At 36.1% G+C, this 23213-nt stretch overlaps 3 protein-coding genes across 3 annotated transcripts in view; 1 reads left to right on the forward strand and 2 right to left on the reverse strand.

The window, feature by feature from the left end:
* On the reverse strand, positions 1-15437 carry LOC135690729 (serine/threonine-protein kinase Nek11). The gene is made up of 17 exons (XM_065208370.2): positions 15035-15437; positions 13332-13416; positions 12841-12921; positions 12091-12209; positions 11854-11883; positions 11690-11724; positions 9055-9181; positions 7981-8038; positions 7630-7721; positions 7352-7430; positions 6858-6937; positions 5945-6037; positions 5302-5358; positions 4456-4519; positions 3830-3962; positions 2113-2383; positions 1-1624 (listed from the first exon to the last, which is right to left on the reverse strand). Exons 1-17 carry the CDS (start codon positions 15172-15174, stop codon positions 1414-1416), a joined length of 1755 nt encoding a protein of 584 aa, XP_065064442.2. The 5' UTR covers positions 15175-15437; the 3' UTR covers positions 1-1413.
* Positions 10183-22925, forward strand: LOC135690734 (dynactin subunit 6). The gene is made up of 2 exons (XM_089115061.1): positions 10183-11209; positions 15405-22925. Exon 2 carries the CDS (start codon positions 15477-15479, stop codon positions 15993-15995), a length of 519 nt encoding a protein of 172 aa, XP_088971187.1. The 5' UTR covers positions 10183-11209; positions 15405-15476; the 3' UTR covers positions 15996-22925.
* Positions 21296-23213, reverse strand: part of LOC135690725 (protocadherin-like protein) — a 25482-nt gene continuing 23564 nt past the window's right edge. The window contains exon 20 of the mRNA XM_089114996.1: positions 21296-23093. Within this exon, the coding sequence (XP_088971122.1) occupies positions 22609-23093 (485 nt within the window). The 3' untranslated portion in view covers positions 21296-22608. The remainder of the gene's footprint in view (positions 23094-23213) is intronic.

The following is a 23213-nucleotide window of genomic DNA, read 5'->3' on the forward strand; positions in this document are numbered from 1 at the left end:
GAGACTGAGTACAAACAACCAATAAAGAAAGCACAAATGTTACAATGAAAATTTGGTAATACAAAAACGTTACCAAAAGTCTGATTGGGTCGGTATTAGTTGCATGGTTACATATTCACACTGTTAATAAGCATACTTTATATCAATGATAATAAACATATTTTACATGAAAGCAAAAGAGGTAAAAGTATTGCAGCTAATAAAAGGGTGATGCAAACTTAAAAAGTCTACCAATCAAATACAACTTACACAGTATTAAGAAAACTAAAATTCACATTCAATGTGTTTGGGACTGAAAAAAAATTGACTATAGACTGCTATCTTTATCTAGTTAAACAGTTAATTAACAATTAATTAACAGTTAAATAGCTTTTGAAAGAGACATTTATTCAATTATCTTAAATGCAGGTGATTATCGCCTTCTCATAAATGGTTCGCATCTACTTCGACAAGCAGTAGAATTCAAAACGGAACAGCACCACTTAAATGTAAGTTTCACTTCCTTCAAAGTATCAGCCTTGTTTGAAGGATATGTGAAGATTCGCCTTCGCTAGTAAATACAGCAATGAATGGATAAAAATAACTGAACGGTTGGAGATAATTCCAATGCGCTGCAAAGAATATATCAAAGTAAGGAAGAGGGCTATGGCTCTTTCGATAGAAATAATCTTGTGTCATCTTTGGAAATCATTAAAATTCTAGTCTTGTTCCTAATATTGATCTCCATTCAAAACTGCAAAAGGTCAGCAGCCAGTGACGAATTAAGCCCAAACTGGACCTGATGATACAGCTTTAAAATGGTCTATTATTGGACCTATTCAACTTTCTTCATCTGGGCCTACTTCAGAAATGGGCCTAGTGCTGTAGCACCAGTAGCACCCACATTTATCTATCCACCTTTATCCGGCCAAGTCTGCAGCTAGAACAAAGTTAAGGGAATTACGTAAACGTTCTCTATATCGCAAAAGGTTTGATATGCGGGGACATTAAACTCTGTGAAATGGTAGATTACTAAAGGAAAGAATGCAAACTTTCAGCAAGGAGGATTTTAATTAAGTAAAAGCTAGTATAAACACTTCACCAATAGTCTCATCTCCACATTTCTATTACTCAGTACCACGTAATGAATAGCTGAATTCCATTGCAGCCCCTTGAAAAGTATACTCTAAACAAATTCATCGCAAAATTGTGACGTTTCTGGTAATGTCAGTACCCTCCAGCACATCTACAGCTTCTTTTATCGCAAGTTCAAAAAAGGCACAATAAATATGAAAGCTCTGCGAGTATCATAAAAGCCTATCGAAAAAAGCAGCAATTTCTACGGAACAAGGAATGTTTGAAATAGGACCATTAGATAAAGTCTAACGTCATCCTTCTAAAAACCTACGATGACTACTTGCAATTCTTACACTGTTATCTCGATTGTCTTAATATTTCTTCCTGTTTCTCTAAGAACAATAGTTGGTCGACAAGAAAACAGTCACGTGGTTTATCTACAAGATTGCGCAGTCCGTCCATGATTGATTCTTCGCTGAGCAGCGACTCCTCCGACTCAAATCTGACTTTGTTTAAATAATCGTACGACCTGAGGAATCCCTCTTTTCCAAGGAGGCGTATGCATTCACTACAAAATTGACACGAAAAGTAATTTTTGTCAGAGGAGAAATGTCAATAAAGAGAATTTAAATGCTAACGAATCTTATCAGAGATAAATTGAAGCAACTTCTGCAGAGAACGCGAAAAAAGGAAAAAAGGCAGAGATCCCCACAGCTGGCGACAATGATCACATATAGCAGGATTTAAGGCCAAGGACAAGGTGGAAATGTGAGGTTGCCTAAAATGTGACGATATGGAAGGAGAAATGACCATTTTTCTATAAAACGAGTAACATATTTTGTAAAAGCAGAGATTTGTTTATGTAACAAACGATTAAAAACTTCAGATAAATGACAAATACTATCTCCTGCTCTCCTCCACTAACGCCATAAACCCATCACACTTTGCATCGCATTGTTTTCTGTAGAACAGATCCCAAAGAACTGTGCATCCTCGACTACTAGGCAATTTTTTCTACCAATGAAAATACAAATATATCAAGATATTCAAGATTACCTGCGTAAAGATTCGATTTTCTTGCTTCTCATTATACTTGAATCGCCCAAACTTTCACTCAAGTCGTCCTTTTCAGGAGAAGTTTCGTTAAGAGTATCTTTGAGTTCCAAAGCGTCGTTCATTCGCTCCATAAGATCATCATATTCATCATCAGAATCGGAATCCGACAGTGAACTGCCGTCGTCTTCAAAGTCATCAACTAGCGAATAATAGGTGTTTGCTAGTTCTTCGTCTTCGGGTACATCAGAGACGGTGGTAAAATCGAGTGTGTCTAAGAGGATAGAAAAAAACACGAGCTTCATTGCAAGGCACTCGACGGGGGTATATGATTAACCCAACATACTCAAAACACACCATACCCAACATACCTCTCCTGCAAAGGACTTGGAAGGATATATTTTTGAATCATTATAGCAGGGGGGACTTCTTTCAGATTCCTTTCCGTTCCGAATCCTTGGCCTCAGTAGTCGCAATACACTCTCTATAATCAAAATGGGGGATAGAAGCAAAATTAGAAAACTACCTCACTATCTCAAATCAGCTCTACATGCTACTACTCTTGACAAAAAGCTGATCTTCATAATCCCTACCTTTGTTGAATTACTTCTGGGATTCATGATTCGAAACCCTTTTTCAGAGGAATATTATAAATGAGAAATCTTATCATAAAAACCATTTCCTTAAATCCTAAAAGTCGTTTGTTTTGACGAAACGCACCTCTGTATAAGACCAATCAGAGCTTCAAGAATGTGTTGAATCCTCTAACTTCAAACTCGTAACATAATAATTGTCACATATCACAATATGAGAATAGTTTTGTCGACTAAGAGACGTTATTTTTACGATTAAATTCTACATCCAACGACAAACCGTTGTAAATTGTTTTCCCAAACAATGAATCCCACTTATTAGGTTTGACCTAGATACCAAACACAGCAGCTGGTACAAAAAGCAAATCCTTATTCAAAAGTGACTTATCCTAAAAACAAAATAAAGGCCATTTTTCTTAAAGCGGCAATAGGAGCCTTTATCCTCACTGGTACATGGATATTTTATAGTTTAAGAGGACACTAGTCCATCAAGAATGGTCCAGTGATATTGACAAAAAAGCTTTAGATATCATTGCTGCTTTCTGTTTCATCAAGCTCGGTCTAGCTGCAATGATGTTGCCACGACGTTCAAAAATGAGAGCTTTGTATTAGGTGTGTTTGTGCTGCTTTTTGATATAAAGAAGGCACCCTATTTACCACTTTCAATGACCTTAACCAAACTGAAAAGCAATAATTAAGAAAAAAGGGGGAATTATATAGCACTTTCTGAATTCTTCTCAGGAAATCACTCTAAGAACAAGTTTAGGGAGAGGGGATCCGTCCGGCGATCCTCCACTGCCTTCACTATGGCGCTGAAACATCCACTGGACTAAGTCTCATGACGGATTTTAATATTATTCTCTAGCTGTAGCACTGAGACTTTCCACTCCATTTGAACAGCCTTGGACAGATAAGTGAAACAATCCCTTGGTGTTATCAATGAAAAAGTTGATGGCAGCACAGTTATCTGCCAGTGCCCACTGAAAATTTCATTTCAACTTTGACTACTAGCTATATCAATAAAGCTTAGCTTTCACAAAATCAAAATATTAAACCATATCTTGGGATGCACAAGACACGACAAACATCTGTCTCTAGAACGTTGATGTGAAAAGAAACCATCATACCCCTGCCTGAATCATCCTCGTCTAGAGAGTGATTTGATGGAGAAAAAATATCGTCAGTCGAATAGAGCTCAGTTCTTGGTTCCGAAAACGTCCCTTTTTGCTCTGTCCACTCAATCGCAGCATTCACTGTGGTCTGTTGAAAAAATGAACGGGCAAAAATTAAAATCACAGCTTCAAAACAAGACAAGACAAGACAAGACAAGCGGCTAAACAGCTAAACAGATAATAGGTGTTTGCTAGTTCTTCGTCTTCGGGTACATCAGAGACGGTGGTAAAATCGAGTGTGTCTACGAGGATAGAAAAAAACACGAGCTTCATTGCGAGGCACTAGACGGGGGTATATGATTAACCCAACATACTCAAAACACACCATACCCAACATACCTCTCCTGCAAGGGACTTGGAAGGATATATTTTTGAATCATTACAGCAGAGGGGAACTTCTCACAATACAAACAATCTCAACAAAATAACAAGTTGTGGTGCATTTTAATCATAACCATTTCTGACCTATAGGCACTAGAGAAACTCTCCCATAATAATACTGGTAAAAAATAACAGCAATTTGCTATGATACATGATAGCAAATTTTGGGTTTGGCATTGGGCAAAAATACAAACACTTGCCTGCTTATTCTTAAGTTCTGAATATCTTTGCCTGCTTTCACGGTAAGATGCGGCAGTCACTTGGCTACATAAAGAAAAAATCAGATATTTATTGATTTCTTATTCTGGAGACAAAGCATCATATTCAAACTCCTTCATATTAAGTAATTACGTAAATCGCATTTAAAATCTTGAAAGTAATGTTCTTAACGGTATAAGTTATACCTATGAGGCTTGTTGATGTATTGACACATGTGAAATGTTCGAAACGAAAATCTTGAAGATTGATCTAACATACCCTAGGAGATCATAAAAGTTAAGACCACATTAATAATAAGTAAGTTAAGACGACATAAGTCAAGATCCTTAATTTGTTTACAAAACCTGCGAACTATACATTAAGACAAGCAGATTATTAATAAAATGATTTATATCATCAATCGCTTTTCAATTTTCTAATTTTTCTTCACGTTTCTATTGCTTTTAGCCTTTGCAGGTTATAAAATCTGTCTGTTGAGGTCAAGTGTTTAGCAATGTAAAATCAAACCTTTTCTACATAACTCTTTGGAATATTTTTCGTGTCAAAAAGGCTTCAATTCTTTAAAAATATGGCGCATCAAACTTGCACGCTGTCATAAAATATAAAAGTCCTTCATGGATAGTTTGAAACAATCTTCTAGTTCTTACAGTAACAATGCTCTGTCACTACTTGGAGTCGAGTTTTGCTGTATATATCTTTATGAAATAAACTGAAAGTCCGAAATCCCGTCTTGTGGTGATTATAAAAGCTTTGTTTATAAAAGGAGAAGCGCTATTTTTACAATCACATTTGCAATCTAGCAAGTAGGGTACATTGTATTTTCACACCTAAGTTTCCTTGCTTCAGCATCGGCCTTTTCTTGCTTGCGCTGTTTTAACCGCTCACTGCAGACAGAATTTTAAAATTATTAGAATATTTCACCAATCAAAATTATCTAATCAAAATACATACAAACATTTTATTCTTTATGAAAGCTGTTCATCTAGTGAAAATCAAGCTATGAAAGAGTTGTGAAAATAATAGATATTATCCAACCTTAAAAAATAGATGTTCTATCATTTTCATGGTTCAAATCCTTATACAAAATATATTACTAATTTAAAAACCGGAAAACTAATACTAACGCTACAAATACCATTGCATTTGAGCCAAATACTTAATTTCAGAAAAATACTTAAATAAGGAGAAGTGGGATATTATTTCCTTGTTTCCGGGTACCTACGCCCTCCTGACCCTAAACCTGATTTCCATCTCTTTTTCTAAATGTTGCGAGGTCCAAGCACTAGGCTCGAGCCAGTAGGTATACACCCGATGTGGCAAGAAGCAACAGTGTTATCCACTACGCCACAGCATTCAAGCCTTATAAGGGCGCTAAGTAACAAAACGATACGCCCCAACGCAACTTGGATGGAGGCAATCTTCAAGTTGCTGGTAGACTCGTAACTATATTCATATTGTTTATTAACTAACCCTGGCGTCATTGGTCGGAGTCCTCCGGTATTCTTTGGAGGCGGCTTACTCGCCCTAACACCCTCGATGGCTCCTTTTTTAGCAGATTCTGACCTAGAGAGAGACAAAGAGCATCAGCCCAGCCAATAATCATATTATTTGATTCGAACAGAAAATGTTCCCTAAATTCTACTTGAAAACAACTCCATTGATCAAGATCCGTGCATCAGATTTTTACTTTAAAACCAAAAAAAATTGGAAGCAAAACACTAACAAATTTGGTATATATGTTTTCTAGCTATTAGTTTTCGATCTATGTTCTTTTTTCAAACTTCATTTTTGATTTCTGTACCACCAAAAATTGCTTCTTAAAAGATTATTTCTTTAAATGCATGAAAACACACTCTTCATGCCAAAATAAAAAAAATTTGAGCAGATGATATTTCGTGGTTTTATGCCCTGCTAAACATAACAACTTTAGGTGGTTTTTGGGAAGAAAGTGAAACATGACCGCGTCGTTGAGAGAGCCTGGCACTATTCAGGAAGTGATGTCATACCGGTAACACAACTTGGCGCTGCCTATTACTAGACTTGAAAGGTTGCCGGTATGACGTCACAGTTACTAGTTCCCAGCTCTTCGGAAGCAACAGCGTGCAGCTTTGGTATATTGCGTTTTGTTATGGAAAAGGAAACCAAAAAGTTTAGTTCCCCTTTAGGCTCATTGCAGTGTTTACTTGTATAACGATCAACTAAGCACCATGGCCAAATGATGAAAGGCATAACAAGAGCTACTTCTTTACTAGGTTAGCATGTAGTTCAATTTGCAGAAGATTTAATGCTGGTGTTTAGAGACGATACCTTTGGATTTATCTGAACAACAATATCCAGTACAAACTAACAACGTCTATAACAACATCTTATAAAAAAATCTTACAAGAAAGCTGCGATTGCCTTCGACTCTTTGTCTGCACTTTTCTCATTACGAGCCCTCTCGTTCATTTTCGTCTTGAGTTTCTATAATAGAAAATTGATATCAGGGAAATATTTTTCTCGAGAAAAAATATTTTATTAATGAGGTCACTGCCTATAAGAAACGAATGGCTTTTTCTTGTTTTGTTTTTAACATTCTGGCAGTAAGAAAGTGATACGTGTGGAATATCTTGAAATGGAAGTCCTAAAAAAACTATAAACAATTTTTTCAATATGAAATAACAGCAACAATAATGGAACATGTTTGACAGCTTTCTTCGTCCTATTTACTTCCTATAATAAGTCAATTGATATCGAGACAACCGGAAGTTGTGTTCTTTGATAATGAACGCGTCTCTGAGTCTTCTCTATAATCGCTGCTTACACTTGTTTTCTCACGTCAAACGCCTTTCTTTCCAATTGAACGTCAATAGATATCAAAAAGAGAAAGTCACCCACCTCGAGATGCCTCACAAGAAACTGACTTTTTAAAAGTTCTGAAGCAGAGGGTCTCTTTTTTGGATCTTTATTGAGCATGCTATAGAAACAGAAGGTGAGTTATTGATTACGCTATTTTGTATAAAGTGAGAGATTCGATAATCTTTACAAAAGTCTATCTCCATTAGTAAGTTATACATACGTTACGCTGCAATTGGGAACCAAGACAAATTATTTCAAAAATGTGATAAAATTTGAATAAGAATGGTAAATGACGACCATACGAATAAAACGCAAACCTTGCGTAAATGCGACAAAGTTCTTCGGATGAATATTTAGCTAAAGATGGTGGGTCGTTCTGGACAATCTTGAACATCACGCCCATCAAATTCTGTAAAAAAACAAAAAATTGTTTTTCAAAAGTGCATAAAAAGAAGCAGTGATAAAAATAAACAGCTCAAACGGCTGACTTAATCACCCAATAAATTCAGCAATGAATAAATATAGCATTGCATTTCCACAGAAAAAAAATCCATAAAATAATTCTAAATCATAACAATATAGCTGTCACTTAATCTGATTGTGAATAACGGCCTTTTCATTTTGAGTTCAAAGCTTTGAAATATAGTTTTTAGAGAAAACTCGCATACCTGTCCGTCAAACGCTCGTCTTAGGGAACAAAGTTCGTAGAGAATAACACCAAGAGACCTGTTGAAGATGTTCAACTTAGTATAATATAACACGATTAAGACTTGAATCCCTTCACATTTCGAATAAATTTGCATTAAGTACACACAACATCAAAAACAATACATGAAATAACTTCTGCCTTTACAGCCTTTTACAGTAGAAAAAGACATTTAGTATTCTAGTACCCACTGCAGGCGGCATTTAAATTTCACTAAAAATATACGAATCTAGGGCAAAAAAGGGAAATGGGTAGTCCCTCCGATGATTTCATTCCCAAACTTATCATGTAAATTGTTTTGTTTGTTTACGATCGAGACCAGTAGCTTCAATAACAATTGGCTCACTATGGTGCTTAGGTACCATCATATAAAGTTAATTAATAATTTTTTATCCATATCCGTTATTTTTGAAGCAAGAACTTCTGCAGGCTGATGAAGATATCACTATGCTCTAAACCAAATTGAGGGCGGAGCTGGAAAAAGTGCTCAAAGTTCAGACATTCTATTTTTTTGTCACTAAACACAATTTATGTATTAAACAATATTTTCATGTTATTTTAATTTGAACATAGGTTAGCACTATTATCGAGAAGATGATACATCTAGAAAAACTGTGAGGATGCTTTAACATGACAAATATTAACAGCAAACGACGCAAACATAACAAAACTTTGGCCACACGAGCAATTTTTACAAATATTCACATTGAAAATCAACTAGTTTTAACAAAAACAAAAGCAATTAACATTTTGGCATCTGCAAGCTGTAAAAATATCGATATCATAAACTGCATGATAAAAATTGGGTATGAAGACACCAATGTGGATCTCAAAGCGATGATCCAGTCGAAAAATAAACAAATAGATCTTCCAGGCCCAAATGAAAACTTAATATCTAACATATGAATATATGCAGAAAAACAATCTCACAAAAGATTCAAAACAAAGAAGACGTTACACTTAGGAAAGACCTTCCATCGAAAACATGCTCTCCCACCTGCGAAATGCATGACAAATAAACAAGCACACAACGTACCATATGTCCGACTTTGAATTATAGCCCTCGTGTTTAAGAACTTCGGGGCTCATGTAGTATGGTGTACCAGTGAAGGTCGTTGCTATGTCTGTTGTACCCATTAGTATTCGTGAAATACCGAAATCACCTGAAAAAGAAAGAGAGAATCTAGGTCAAACCTAGTACAACATGAAAGATTCAGAGACTGTGGCGATCACAGAAACTTAACCCATGACTGACACAAAACCAGATGCGGCATGAAAAGAATAACGTAAAATCTTATATAACTATGTTCTATAAACAACCCAACGGTTGTGGAGGACTCGCATTTCATACAGACGTGACGTCACATTATACAAAACTTTTATACTGTTATGCCGAGTAGCTATGACGTCAAAAAAGAGTCTTGATCATTAGCAATATCAGTCTCAATGCAACCAGCTCTCTTGACGTAAACAAGATCTGGTTTTTAAGTAAATAAAACTGTTAAGAATTCCCACAGTAAGCTTCCAATTACGAAAACCAAAGCGGATCGCGCAGAGGTAACCATGGAAACTTGGTCTAAGAAGACATGTTTTAACTATGTCGAAAAGAGATTAAGGGATCCGGGTTTAGGGCATCTAGATTGAAATCCAGTTGAGATAATGATTGGTTGCAGGTTTCGAGAAAAATTGAGTATTTTGCTACGTAAGTTGAATCACATTGCCTCTATCAAATAAGTTGAGGACACAAATGAACACAAAAAACGCTAGAAAGACCCAGAGCTGAAAATTAATTAATGGATTTACTTTTAATTCTTAATTCTACAAAGAATTCATTGGCAAATTTGTCTTCTCCCATAAAGTTCAATCAGCTGATATATTTTTAATAACAATTTCGAACCTTTTTGTGGGAATTCACACCCCTCCGGCTCAATCTTTCTCGTGATTACGAAAAATAAATAAAATAATTTATAATCATTTCAGTTCGTTAGACCATTGAGCCACAGAAAGGCCCAAACCTGAAAAATCAGTATAGTTGTTTAATGTAATTACATATTCACGACTAACTTCCGGGGGACCAGCTGTACTTCCTATCAAAATTTCTCGAAGCATACCTTTGTTTCATCTACAAACTTTTTCAACATTACATTCTACACAGGGAGAGCTATCAAGTTCAGATATTTCTGCTCTCTTAGAAGGGTCGAGGACATTTTAGCTCGTCAATTAAATTTTGCACAATAATAAACAATCGAACGGGTATTCAAATGAAATAGATAGGTTTATCTTGAAATAAACAATAATTTCTATTTCAATATCATGGAACAAAAAAGTTAATTTGAAAATAAATACCAAGCAATACTTAATGAGCAAGAAAAGATGCGCTCTATATAAATATACGTCATAGGGGTACGCATATCAAATCTACATAATATATTCTACCAGAATACATTAAGTTTACAAAAATCATCTCCTAATTTGTGCCAGTAGGTAACACATGCATTTCCTGTGGCTGTGAGCACGTTTTTTCGCATCAGTGATACAATTTCTTAAAAAATAATAAAGCTGTAAGCGGCTCTAAAAGATTCTTAAATATAAAAACAGATGCTCGTAGCACTAACATGGTACTCAAACACAAGCATAAACATCGCCGTTGTACTTGTACAGCAATCAATCATATACATAGCAATGATTATCGACATAACCTTAATCCAGCCAGTTAGGCAGCTTTACCAGTAAAGAAATACTGTATATGACAAGCGTCAAGACGAAAGAGAAAGAGCAGCTTCAAACATCTTAATCTGCAGCGCAGGTCGCACCAAATCTCTTAAGCAGCCGTGTTAGCTATTCTGAACGTCATTGCAGACACATGTTGAGGGGAGCAATTACACACAAACACAAAACTAAACGGCTTAAAAATAGATAATAAGTACAAGACCACTGTTAAAAGAACTCGACGTCATTTTCGTCAAATGAGATACAGTGAATGGAGTTTAAGTGTTTGCTCTCAAGACTTCAGTACACCTCCTTCATATTTCAACTTAGGTGGAAAATATCTGGAGAAAGATTACAAGATGCAGCGGTTAGATGTCAAGCGAGAACAGGGTTGCAATGTTAAAACAACGAAATATGGACTTTAAAAGGTTTGTTGTCATTGGCGAGAGCTCATTTAGAATGGAAGAACACATCAATCATAGGTAGGTAATAAAAAATATTGTTTTACCAGTCTATCATATAGTGCTAGAAGTTGTATAGGCAGAGCAAAGACAGAGCTGTAACCCTCCTGTTCTATACTCCAAAACGTATAATAGGTAGATAGTTAGAATTTTGGGTGCAACTAGTGAATCCGGATAGGGTACTCCGATCAAGATCTTGTCATAGCTGTCAAGGAGTTTTTTGATTGTAGATGAAGCAAAGATCGCCTATGGTCAGTGAACGCCCGCCTGATAATATGACATCCATCAAAACATCTTGTCTATCCGGATTTGCTATGACCACCGAATCGTGTTACACAGTACTACGATTAACTAAGTCTGTTTAATTCAAATATTGAATTCATAGTTGCTATCGTTCTTTTGGAGGGTACTTTTGCAGATGCCAAGGACTAAGCAGATAGTAATGGAGGGTAGAGCCTGATTCTTCGCAATTTCATTTAAATAAATAAAGACATAACTTACCAAGTTTTATCATGTTATTGCGAAGAAAGATGTTCCTGTATAAGATAAAAATACAAGGCTTATTATCTCAAGAACTGAACAAATGTACTAAATATGGGGAAAATTCAAACATCTCTTTAGCTCCAAAATAACAACGAAAATAAAAACACATTTTAAAGGATTACCTGGTTTTTAAATCTCTGTGAAGAATTCGCCTGAAACAAACCATTCAGAAAAAAAGCTTTAGATACTTCATAAATATTTACAATAATGTAAGCAAATAATTTAACAAAAAAAGCCGGGTATTGGTCTAAGGATTAATGGGTATAATTTTCAAAAATGTTATCGCAAATTAATCAGAGTTGTAAACCTTCCTATTTTATTGTAGCTATCTCCTTTCTTGTAGTTGTCAGTTAGCTCACCTTTCATGCATGTATTGTACTGCAAGCAGCAATTGTATAAACCATGTAACAATGCGAGATTCGTCAAAAAGCTTAGCCATTTTCCTTCTCTCATTAATCTTAATATCTAAGTCACCATCCTAAAAAAATGAAAAATACTACTATTAGGGAAAATCTAAAATACTACTATTGAATCCCTTTTATCATCATTTTTAGAAACAACTTATAATTCATCATATGAATGTCATGTCACTGATTATATGCATTTTTCATGAACTCATTTTGTCTGTCCCTATTTAGTAGCTTTCCTTTTTGATAGATTTGCTTAGTTCTGCCCAACATCAAAACAGTCTAAGATTATGTGTTGCTAGAGTTTGCCAAGCTCTCTCCAAAATTATGTTCTTTATTATATTTTTTTTATTTCAAATATTTCAAAGCATTAATACCTTTTGAAGCAATAACTTTTTTGCTTTATAACTTATTAGTACATTTTGGAATAATTTATCTTTCGAAATAATGTATCATGTCATATAATTCCTTGCAAAAAAGTGGAAGTGTGTTAGAAACCTTCCATCTAGTTATTGGTCTGTTTCATCCTTTAAAGAAAACCAAATTGGCAAAAATGCATCAAAACTGCTTAACAACCCCCAAACAGCAAGGTTCTTTCTAAGGTAGTGAGTAGGCATCAATACGTGACATTTAATAGATCCAAAGCTTTTGTTAAGCTGACTTGTCATTCTATATAAATACTCATGAAGGTTGGAAACATACCTCACAAAATTCGGTGACAATACAAAAATGGGTTCCATCGATGAAACTGTCATAAAACTTCACAATGCCAGGATGGTCAAGCTAAAGAGAAGAAGCAAGTTCAGTGGAAAAGTTTTATTGAGCCATGTTAAACATCAGCTGTTTTTAAAAGAGAATGCAACTCTTAATGCTTTTAATATATCATAAACACTTCATGTATAACCAGCTTAAAATGTCTCAAACAATCTACACGGCAAAAATTTGTCATGAAAGAGAAACTAATCTGTCTAGCCTTTCTGACAAGATTATATATGTTTTGAATGAAATTGATTCATTTGGCACTGAACAGTCTAAAATAAATAAAAGAAAATATAAAAATATATATTTTTATGGATATCCATAATGGAGTGCAAAAAATATATAATTACTCCTTAGGACAGCAAAATAACTTTTCATTAACATGGCATTGCTGAGCAATTATACCTCCTCAAATCAAAACAACTTAAAATTACCTTTGATAAAAGCCTGGCTTCTCGCACAGCATCTACAGTTTCGTCTGGCTGCAGGTCGCCAATCGGTATCTCTTTAAGAACTTTCCTTGTGAAAAAGTAGCAATAACTTCATTATAAAAAGGTGATAAAAATAGTTATCACTTTGACTCAAGGCAAATCTCCTGTGAAAAGCAATGCACAAATATAACTACTGCTTGACTTTGTGATAAAACTTTGTGATAAAAAACGAAAGATACTGAATATGTAGCAGAATTTCTGGAAAACTATGAGTGCACCTTACTAATGGAGCTCTAAAGTTTGATGACAATAATCTAACTATTTTTACATTATTTTACTTTGCAAACATAGCTAAATTGGCTAAAATATATAGCAATTGAAACAACTTTATTAGTTTTAAAATAGATAATGGGTTATTTAGCAAAATTTTAAAGGGGGATAGAGCCTCTGCACATTTCCACTTTCATCTGATTTTGCACATTTAAGAGGTATTATTTAACTCTTTAATCTTTGCACTCCAAATGAAAAGCTCAAAAAAATTCTTTATGAAGTTATCACTTTAGAAATATTTTTTCTATGGCACATAAGACATGTTTCAAGTATATGGTAAGTAGTGAACACAGGAAAGGTTTCCACTATGATTGCTTCCATGCAATATTTGCTCTAAAACTTGCTTAAAACCCTATCTGCAATAGGTTTTTTAGAATATAAAATCTGTAAGTCATTTTTTGTCCTACCTTGGTGTATAGACCACTTAAAAATAAACGTGAATTTGCATTTGAACACAAAGTTTTTAGAAATTTGCCCTTTTTGCTTCTAAAGGCTTTAATTTGTGTGATATCTTTCACATTCTGGATATCTCATACAGTGGGATTTGCAACACAAGAATTGTCTATTGAGATTTTGCAAGACTATGTGAAATTGTAAATAATCTTTAACAAGAAGCACCCAATCCTAAGGTAAAGAACTTCTCCAGTGGCATACGCCTTCCCACTCCAGTTGGATATTTTTTGAGATTCTCACTTGAGACAGGGACCAGTTTAACATATAATTAACTTTCTTGCATCAAAATCAAATAATATAAACTGGACTAAATGAGTTCGCTTAAATTCAGGTTGATATTTTATGGTGCATCACAAAATCTTTTGTTTGTATTCTTTGAGGAAATAATAAAAATGAGGGTTATTTGGCCTTTTTTTCCAGTATGCAGAGCCTGGCAACATGATAGAGCTGATAATGGTGCATCTAAAAACTGAATTGACTTAATTTATGCTGGAAAAGCTGATAGTGCTGGCACACCTGGTATTTTTGGTCCACTTTTGCAAACCTAGAACTTATGTGCCAGGCTGCTGGTGCAGACATTGTCCAAATCAGCCATACTTTACAAACTGGTTTTGTACCCATTTCTGTGTTTTTGGAATGCTTTCGAAAAAAATTTTCAGCCCCATTCGACAGACATGGTGATTATATTTGATATAAAATCAGGAAAACTCTTCTTGCCCAAAAGGCTTTTATTTTGTCCAAAACCTGTACAACTTTAAATCTACTTGACAAATTAATCGCTTTTAAAGAAAGGGATACACGTGGCTTTGTGTCTCAACAAGCATGTCAGATCTGAGCTTTCACGTTTATGAAGTAACATTAAATATTTAAACATCTAAACAAAAGAAATCTAAAGGCCTGCAGCTGAGATTGCTAAAACACACCATTTCTCGTCACCCTTCAAATCCTCCACTACGAAAACAGTTCCGAAATTTCCACTTCCAAGTTTCCTGCAAACATTGTAACGATTTGCAAGAATCCTTTCTTTTCCATCTTGATTTTTTGCACCATTCGTCTGCGGCATTGTCACCAAATCATTAGTCTGTTACCATAAACAAAAGTTGTTCGCCGCTCTAGGCTAAGGCTGATCCATGTTTACCAGTATAACTTTCTCCTTTGACTTGATTACCTACCATTTAAGATATAGCCTCAATGCATGCTTAATTATAGTAATTTACCCTAATCAGTCCCAAATTTAATTCATAAGTGGCGATTTAGCATTTATCTTGAATCCTTCCTTTGCATGCAACAAAGGAAACTGTAACCCAGGAAGGAGCAGCAAAAGTCCCCTGTGGACAATTCACTTCATCTGTTATCAACTTCAAAATGGCGTCGAAAGCTAGCAGCAAAATTAGAATTACACCAGGTGCCGTGGTTTGCCAAGAAGCAGAGATAAAAGGCGAAGTAACGATAGCTGCAAGGACAGTTGTACACCCTAAAGCGCGTATAATTGCTGAGCATGGTCCTATTATTATCGGAGAAGGTAATCTTATTGAGGAACAAACCTTAATTTGGAACTCCACCCCAGGAAAAACAATGGTGATCGGAAACTACAATGTCTTTGAAATTGGATGTATCAGTGAAGCTCTTGCAGTTGGAAATAACAACGTTCTTGAAGCGAAATGCAAAGTCGGCCCGTTAGTAGAGCTAGGAGATGGCTGCGTTATTGGAAATATGTGCCGAATGGACACTAAGGAGAAGCTTTCGAACAATACTGTGATTTATGGACAAAATGCTAACCGAAGAAAGGCCTCTGAGATACCAGCCCCACAAACATTGCAACTAGACTTTTTAACAAAAATCTTACCTAATTATCACCATCTAAAAAAGCCATTTAGACAGTAGATTCTGGAGATGTCAATTGCGTATGTTGTTTGAATTTTGAACATTTCGTATATAAACTCTTAATGAACCAGTGATCTTAAGCAAAATCTATACAGTTGGCTTTATTATAGTTACTCCACTTGAAGTCACACTACCGTTACATTAACATAACAAATTTAGACCAAAATATGCATAAATATTCATGTTAACTCCACTTACAGTTGCACTCTGTTTTCAGTTTAAATTTTTCAAGCAACATTGGGTGTGACAATAACTGAAGTCTACTGTATATTGCATATATTACTTGAAACTGTATTCAATAATGTCACATAGAAAAATGTATTCGAAATATTCTGTCAGTCCTAATAAAGATGATGGTTGTAGTCTTCATTATGAGGTATGTCTCTAAGAAAACCCTTATTTTGGTCTTTGTGTTAGACAAAGAATCAAAAGATAGTTAAAGTGAATAACTTTGTCCTTCCTGGCATCTCATATTCTAAAATGAGACAAGTCCCATGAAGTTTTAAAGTGCACATTTCATTGTTAGACCATATTGAACAGATAGATTAAAATTAAGATTAGGATATTTTAAGCATTTCAAATGCATTCTTGAAGGAAATTGTTATTCTGCACATTGTTATAAAATACAGACTTATGAAACCTTATTGTCAGTGCTCTTTTTGGATGCTTTTCAATCCTTCCATCTCATCATTTGACCATTGCCAGGTATGTCATTGGTGACCCTATTCCTTTCTATCTATTTGCCAACTATTTTTACTTGCTATTTTTCAAACACACCTGTGACGTATCTCCTATCTCATTGCAGTATGCATTAATCTTTCTGGTCTTGCACCTTCTAATGTTGCTATTACATTGTCCCAAACATCTTCATTAGTTCTTCTTTTCCAGTTATCTATTATAGCATTTTGTCTTGATTATGCAGACCTCGGCCAGATGTTTTCTGTCATTGTCCACCTTTTACCCAAAGATTACAATTAGCTGTGTCTTGATTTTTACACTCACTCTTGCTATTCACAGTTGCTCTAACTTCTGGCAGTTTTCAAGTAACAATTTTGAATGAACCTTGCTTTTTCAAACACTTGCATGTATGAATTAAAGAGAGAATGAGGCAAAAAACTTTAAAAAGAAAAGGGTAAAAGAAAAAGTGATAAAAGTGAGTTGAAAAAAGAAAAGAAACATGCTTAAAATTCACTTGAAAGTGAACAAATTGATAGAAAATGATATGTTAACAAAATAGTTATTTTACTAACACTGAGTTTGATGAAGCATTTTACTAATTTAATATAAGAATTACTATCAGTGGATAAAAGTATTAGCGTTTTGCTCAGTGCTGCAGAAAAACAAAAAATACATTTTTTTTTCTTTATTTCCATACCTTGCTCAAAAATGTAACAACAAAGAGTCATTTATATCATTATAAAACCTTATGATGAGAGCTACAAGTCGGTGACATGAAGTTACATCATACATATCCATAGATGTGAAAAATATTTCGCTAACTTCGTTTGGAATGTAAACGTTTTCTAATACTACCAGTTCTTGAATTTTCTGATGCGCGACTCTGTAATTCGTTATTAATGCAAGTCCTTTTCTGCTCACGTTTAACCCTTTGAAATAGCGCATTTCCCAATTTTCCAGAAGAACGACACTTAGTTTCTGAATCTACAGATTACTTCTTACGTCTGTAAGTAAATCTTGAAGGCAGCTGCATAGGTTTTCTAGTGCAAAAGAAGTTTCACCGTTGCTTAGTACGTGAACCAAATCTTTGACGTAGTCGGGATTTGCTTGCTTTAATCTCCAAGTATACTAGCGTCGACAAAGCATTTGCCCTCATTGAGGCCGCGACTCAGTGCAAGTATACTTTGGGAGTCTGAAGAGCAGACACACTTTTTTTGCTCTTGCAACAATCTGATATGGACAGAGGGCATAAATGCGGAGCTTTGCAAAGACCAGGCCATTGTAGGTATCCTGGAAAATCTTTCGGGGATGATCTGGTTGCACGACTTCGCCAGATTTCATTGACATCCACTCTTTGCGAAGGAAAATCTTGGAATGAGAGAGTGCAAGAGTGTTGCAGAACAAACTCGGCCCATAGGTCGCTTTTAAAGATGGATATTTGCAGAGCTGCAACATGCGATACGTCGAGTTTTTACCACAGACTTCATGATTGGAGGTACCTGAATAGTGCAAAGGGGCTACCATGCGTGCACCTTTGCGTAATAGGCAAGAAGATGACATTGCACAAACGAAACCATGATCAAAACAGCTTCTTTGTAAGAGCGAGGAATTATTCACGGCGCTTAAAAGAGCGACAAGAGCAAGTTCACCATCAGGTTTCAACAAGGAATCAAAACCCCCTACCATTGCATGTCAATAAATGCAATAATCACGGAGCCTGCCAGCAAAGGTTACCAAGTGTACGACTACCTACAATGTCAGACTTCTTGAATGACGATTCATCAAAATCTGCAAGCACGATTGCCAGCAGAAACGAACACAGATACGCGATATACTATAGGCCTCCAAAAGAAAATGAGAAGGTAGTTATCATGTTACCCAAAGACCCTGCAAACCATCTGAATCCACGAAATGTGCAAAAGCATCGTTTAAGTTTCGATGATAGACAGGATTCCGGCTGCATTTCCAGCATGTCATTCTCAAGCATCGATCTAACTGCTGCATGCAGGTCCCCTGATGATAGCAGTTGCATTGGTTCCCCACCCCCACCAAAGGCCCAGGAACTGTATCCCGTTGCATGCCCAGCATATCCAATGGTTGCATCTTTTCCCATGTGTGTGATTCCCGAGCCTGATGTCTGAATAAAGACCTTCATACTCCTGCATTGGTTAAGAAATTTTCGATGATAATTGACATCAAATAAGATAGAGGTTAGAGAGAGCATTTGAAGGAGGGAAAGGAAAATGGAACTAAACAATAAACCTTTTAGAAAAACGAGAGTTTGTTGAAAAACCATATTTATCAAACTGAGCGTATGTCAAGCTATTAATGAACAGTGACAACGCTCAAAGTGCCAGTTAAAATTGACCATTGTTAAATACAAATTTTAGACAATGATCATCGTAGTTAATAGATAAAACTAACATTTGCAAACATAGATCCTTTGATGATAAAGAAATGGAGCAAAATCCAGGTGAAGCCATTTGATTTTGGTGCTTTTGAAGTTTCTGCGTAGTATATTGGAAAGAGCTGTCGCCATCTGAGCCTTGCTGCAAGACTCCTAGCAACCAGAATAACAAAATGTTGCCAAGAAACAGATCCGCTTCACATCTTAATACCATTCTCACGAAGAATGAAAAGCTTGTTGGCAATCACCTGCAGTATGTAGAGATGGTCAAACTGGCTGAAATGAGAAATTTTAAACAAGAGAACCAGTGCGCGAACAAAATACTATTGTAGATGTATTCTAGATATGAACCAGTACATTTCGTGCTCTATTGCTCAACTTGTCAAGTTAATGCATATACATTTTCATATTTTGTAGTGACTAACTGAAGTTGCTTTCTTTTCTCTTCCTGCAAGAAATCCTTAAAATACCATATAGTTGTAGGCTGTACAATGTACTACTAAATAACGGGAGCAGAAAGGCCATAACATTCTACTTCGTGATTGGTCCACGTAGCATAGAAGTCACATGAGATAGCACACGAGCCACCAAGTGCCAGTCTTTAAAGAACTCCACTAAACGAATGTCCACTTAACAATAGGTTATATGGGATAAGGGAAGAATAAATTTGTACATTATATTATGTATAGACGATAGGGTGGGTGACTTCTATGCTACTGACCAATCACTCGTAGAATCTCAATCGAACTTCAACTTCCCCTTCAGGTAAGTATCGTTCAATTTTCAAATTTTTAGGACATTGGCGGCTCTCTCTACAAGAAAAATATTACAGCAAAACCACCACATTGAGGCCCCAACTGGCGCCGGGGCTCGTTACTTACATCGCAGCTGTTCTCAGCTGATGCATACATGCCTGTTTGCAGCAATTTGCTATTAGAAACAAAATCAAAAGTAAAGTAGTTGAGTCCAAGAACGAGCATCAAGAACTGTTGCAAAAGCATTGAACGTGACTTTCAACGAATTTCATAAAAATCGCTTTCAATTCATCAACTCAATCTGCAGTTGCTTGTGACAGAATTGTTCAACCAACATATGATCTAAATCCGAGCTTTGCGAAAGATATTCTACAGAAATGTAGTTTTAACGATTTAAAAAATGTCAGTAAGCTGTAAATGCAAAAAGTAGGAACAATCATTTCAGGTATTGGAAGAAGATAAGCTTTTCAATAAAGTTTTGATGAATCAGATTAAGGAATAAAGGTATCTGATTGCTAATATGAAATCAAGATTAAAACTGCAACTCACTTTCTCATTAAAAGTACGCTATTCATAATGCTAACAAAACCCAAATTTACATGCTCCTTAAATTGTGATTCATTGCCATAAGTCCCTTTAAAGTGGCCCTTTGCCTGAATCTCTTTCGGTAAGCATTTTTAGGTGGAAACCCTTCAAAAATTATCATTTAGCTTAGAGCTACGGCTCCAGCAAAGATATGATCCTGGCAGAAATTAGCTATTATATTTTTGAGTTACCCAGAAAAAATAAGGGGGGGGGGGGCTCAGCCGCCTCATCTCGGGTAAGTAAATGAGGCGGCTAAGCCTCCCTCTTCTACTTACCCTAGCATTCTAATTCAAACCCTGGAAGGACAAAAAACTCCACAGCATTTCGCGTATTCTTGTAGACCATAACGAATAACAAACGAATATCAACTTAGGGCGAATAAAGTAAAGGGCGAACGCCCCTCATAAAATTGACTGTTAGGTGATTTGCAGCTGCTTGAAATTTCAAAAACTTGATTTACTTTCAAAATGTTCAGGGACCAGATTATAATTCTAATAACAGCAGGTTGCCCCCAAGAAACTCGCTTTTTCTAATTCACCGGTTGGGTTTAGAGGTTTCGTTTCTATGCTCGCTCAGGTGTAGTTGGAAACTCTAACGGTTATCATGGCTTGAAATATATACAACGGACATGTTTCTTCTCAAAGTTGTTCTACCGGTCGCTCTTTATTGCTTCAACATAAACTTCGCAACAAATGTTGCCCGTTGCCAACTTTAGCCATACTCTCACAACAGGTTCAATCACCACGTATAATCATCGCACATGCCCAACCTCCAGAACTATGAAAATACATTTTACACGGCCTCAGCTTTTTGTATTCAACCATAGTTAGCGTGACGTAAGGATTCAAGAGGATTCAAGAAAAAACAACAAAACATAAAGAGTTTTCGTAACAAATAAAGCAATTTTTATCTCTAAAACGAACAAGTTTCCATCGATTACTGCCAGTGTATTTTAAATCCAACACACATCCAGGCTAATTCTTAGGAAACATTTAATGGAAAATATTAAAGTAAGGGATGTACTAATCATTGGCAGTGGTTCATAACAGGCTTTGAGTCAAACAACCAAAGGAGAGCTCTTCACGACAAGAGGGGGTTTTGCCAAACAAGGTGGCATTGCTGTTGAGCGCTAGAGATGTGTTCCGTAAACATACCCTGGATGATATACACGACGTTTCTCGTGATCGTGCAAAAATGGAATTATCAATGAATCTAGGAAGATCAGACGCAAAAATGCAGGATGCGAAATTCTAAAAGTGCAAATGCAGACAATTTTTAAAAAGTGACTGGGCAAGGTATTTTCTGTAAGTGGTCGAGGTATTTTCTTGCGATGCCATGCTTCTCCCGAACTTTTAGCTTATCATGTACCAGATGTACACATATTGGCGTTTGGTGTAATAAACGATTTTGCATCCTTTCTTAACAATGTAAAGCACCACACAATAGTAATCAAAGATAAAACTAGCTACTTCTATGAGTGCAAAATATTAAATAAGTCTTTTTTTACAATCGGAAACTAATCAAAACAATTACACTATTTTAAAAGTTCACATATTTCCTACTTTCAATTTCTACATACTGTAAAACGACGAATACGACTCAATTTGTTCAACAAATAAAATAAAGGATCAAAAAAGTTTTAGTTAAATAAAAGTGCAACAAAATATTCCAGCACTACAAGGATTTCACAATACAACTACGACCACTGACAAACACTGTTGTAAAACGGCATAAGACGGGCTAACAGCGAGGGTAAGCAGCCTATATGCAATATAACAGTACCATAGCAATGACGGGTTAGAGCCCCTTGTTTTTGTCCAGATTTCTATATGGACAGATTCGGCCCCCTTTTACATCCTTTTATCAACAACATTATGCAATAAAAAAATCTTATCAAGAATGCTAAAATATGCATAATTTATTCAAGCGCTATGTTATCGTCTTCAACATTGTCCTCAAACAAGGTTGTTACCAGTGCTGCATTAGTAATCTACTCTAACTTAAAATTCAATACAAAAACAAAACGAGTCTGGCCTCTTGTTCAAATGGCATCTCTAAGTTCTCAATAGCGAGGCTCTCTGCTTTCTAAAGCTACTTTGCTCAGGGCAAGTTCATTAACCTTGAAACGCTAAACAATACTCATTCGAGTAAGAAACAACTTGGAAGTGAATCAGCGGCGGGAAATCACTCAGACATCCTCGTCGAATTCTTGTGTCGGGGGATTGAAAATTTTATTAAGATTGTCGAACTTTGTGCCCCACTCTCCCAGGAATCCGAAATCGGCGTCATCGTCATCACTTTCGTCCTCACTGTCTCCAAGTTCACTGAGGTCATCAACATCGGAGCCTTCCCCTTCGTAGCCGTAGTGAAGGAGCGTGTCACGTGGGTAGGCAGCATCTTCACCATTTGCTTCTTCAAGCCTTGACGTTATAAATCGTGCTACGTCTACACTCTCTACATTAGCTCCTTCAAAGCGGGCTTTCTTCTGCCGCATGGAAACGGCACCTGCAGCCACAAAATCGACATCCTCTCGAGTGAGCAGTGCTTCTTGTTCAACATCTTTTGCGCCTCCGCCACCAGCTGAACCATTGGCTAGCCCAGCACTACGAGCGGCACCCGCATGTTTCAGGAGTTTCTCAAGATCATAGTTATGGAAATCGTCCTCACCAGCACCTTTGGAAACGGAAATAGTCAGGTTTATATCCAGGTATGCATAGAACAGTACATATAATACAAAATAGAGCCAATGAAAGATATGTGGGTATTCACAGAACAATAAAACATCCATATAAA

Source organism: Rhopilema esculentum, chromosome 4 (genome assembly GCF_057945365.1).
Source record: "Rhopilema esculentum isolate cy_ngs chromosome 4, ASM5794536v1, whole genome shotgun sequence".
In the NCBI taxonomy this organism is placed as follows: domain Eukaryota; kingdom Metazoa; phylum Cnidaria; class Scyphozoa; order Rhizostomeae; family Rhizostomatidae; genus Rhopilema; species Rhopilema esculentum.

Bases quoted from the DNA above. Each gene is read 5' to 3' on its own strand.
- LOC135690729 (XM_065208370.2), bottom strand. From the start codon at position 15,174: ATGCCGCAGACGAATGGTGCAAAAAATCAAGATGGAAAAGAAAGGATT. The intron at 13,417-15,034 runs GTGTGTTTTAGC...CTTTTTCACAAG, and splicing joins TTGAAGGGTGACGAGAAATG to GAAAGTTCTTAAAGAGATAC. The intron at 1,625-2,112 runs GTAATCTTGAAT...TCAATTTTGTAG, and splicing joins AAAATCGAATCTTTACGCAG to TGAATGCATACGCCTCCTTG.
- LOC135690734 (XM_089115061.1), top strand. From the start codon at position 15,477: ATGGCGTCGAAAGCTAGCAGCAAAATTAGAATTACACCAGGTGCCGTG.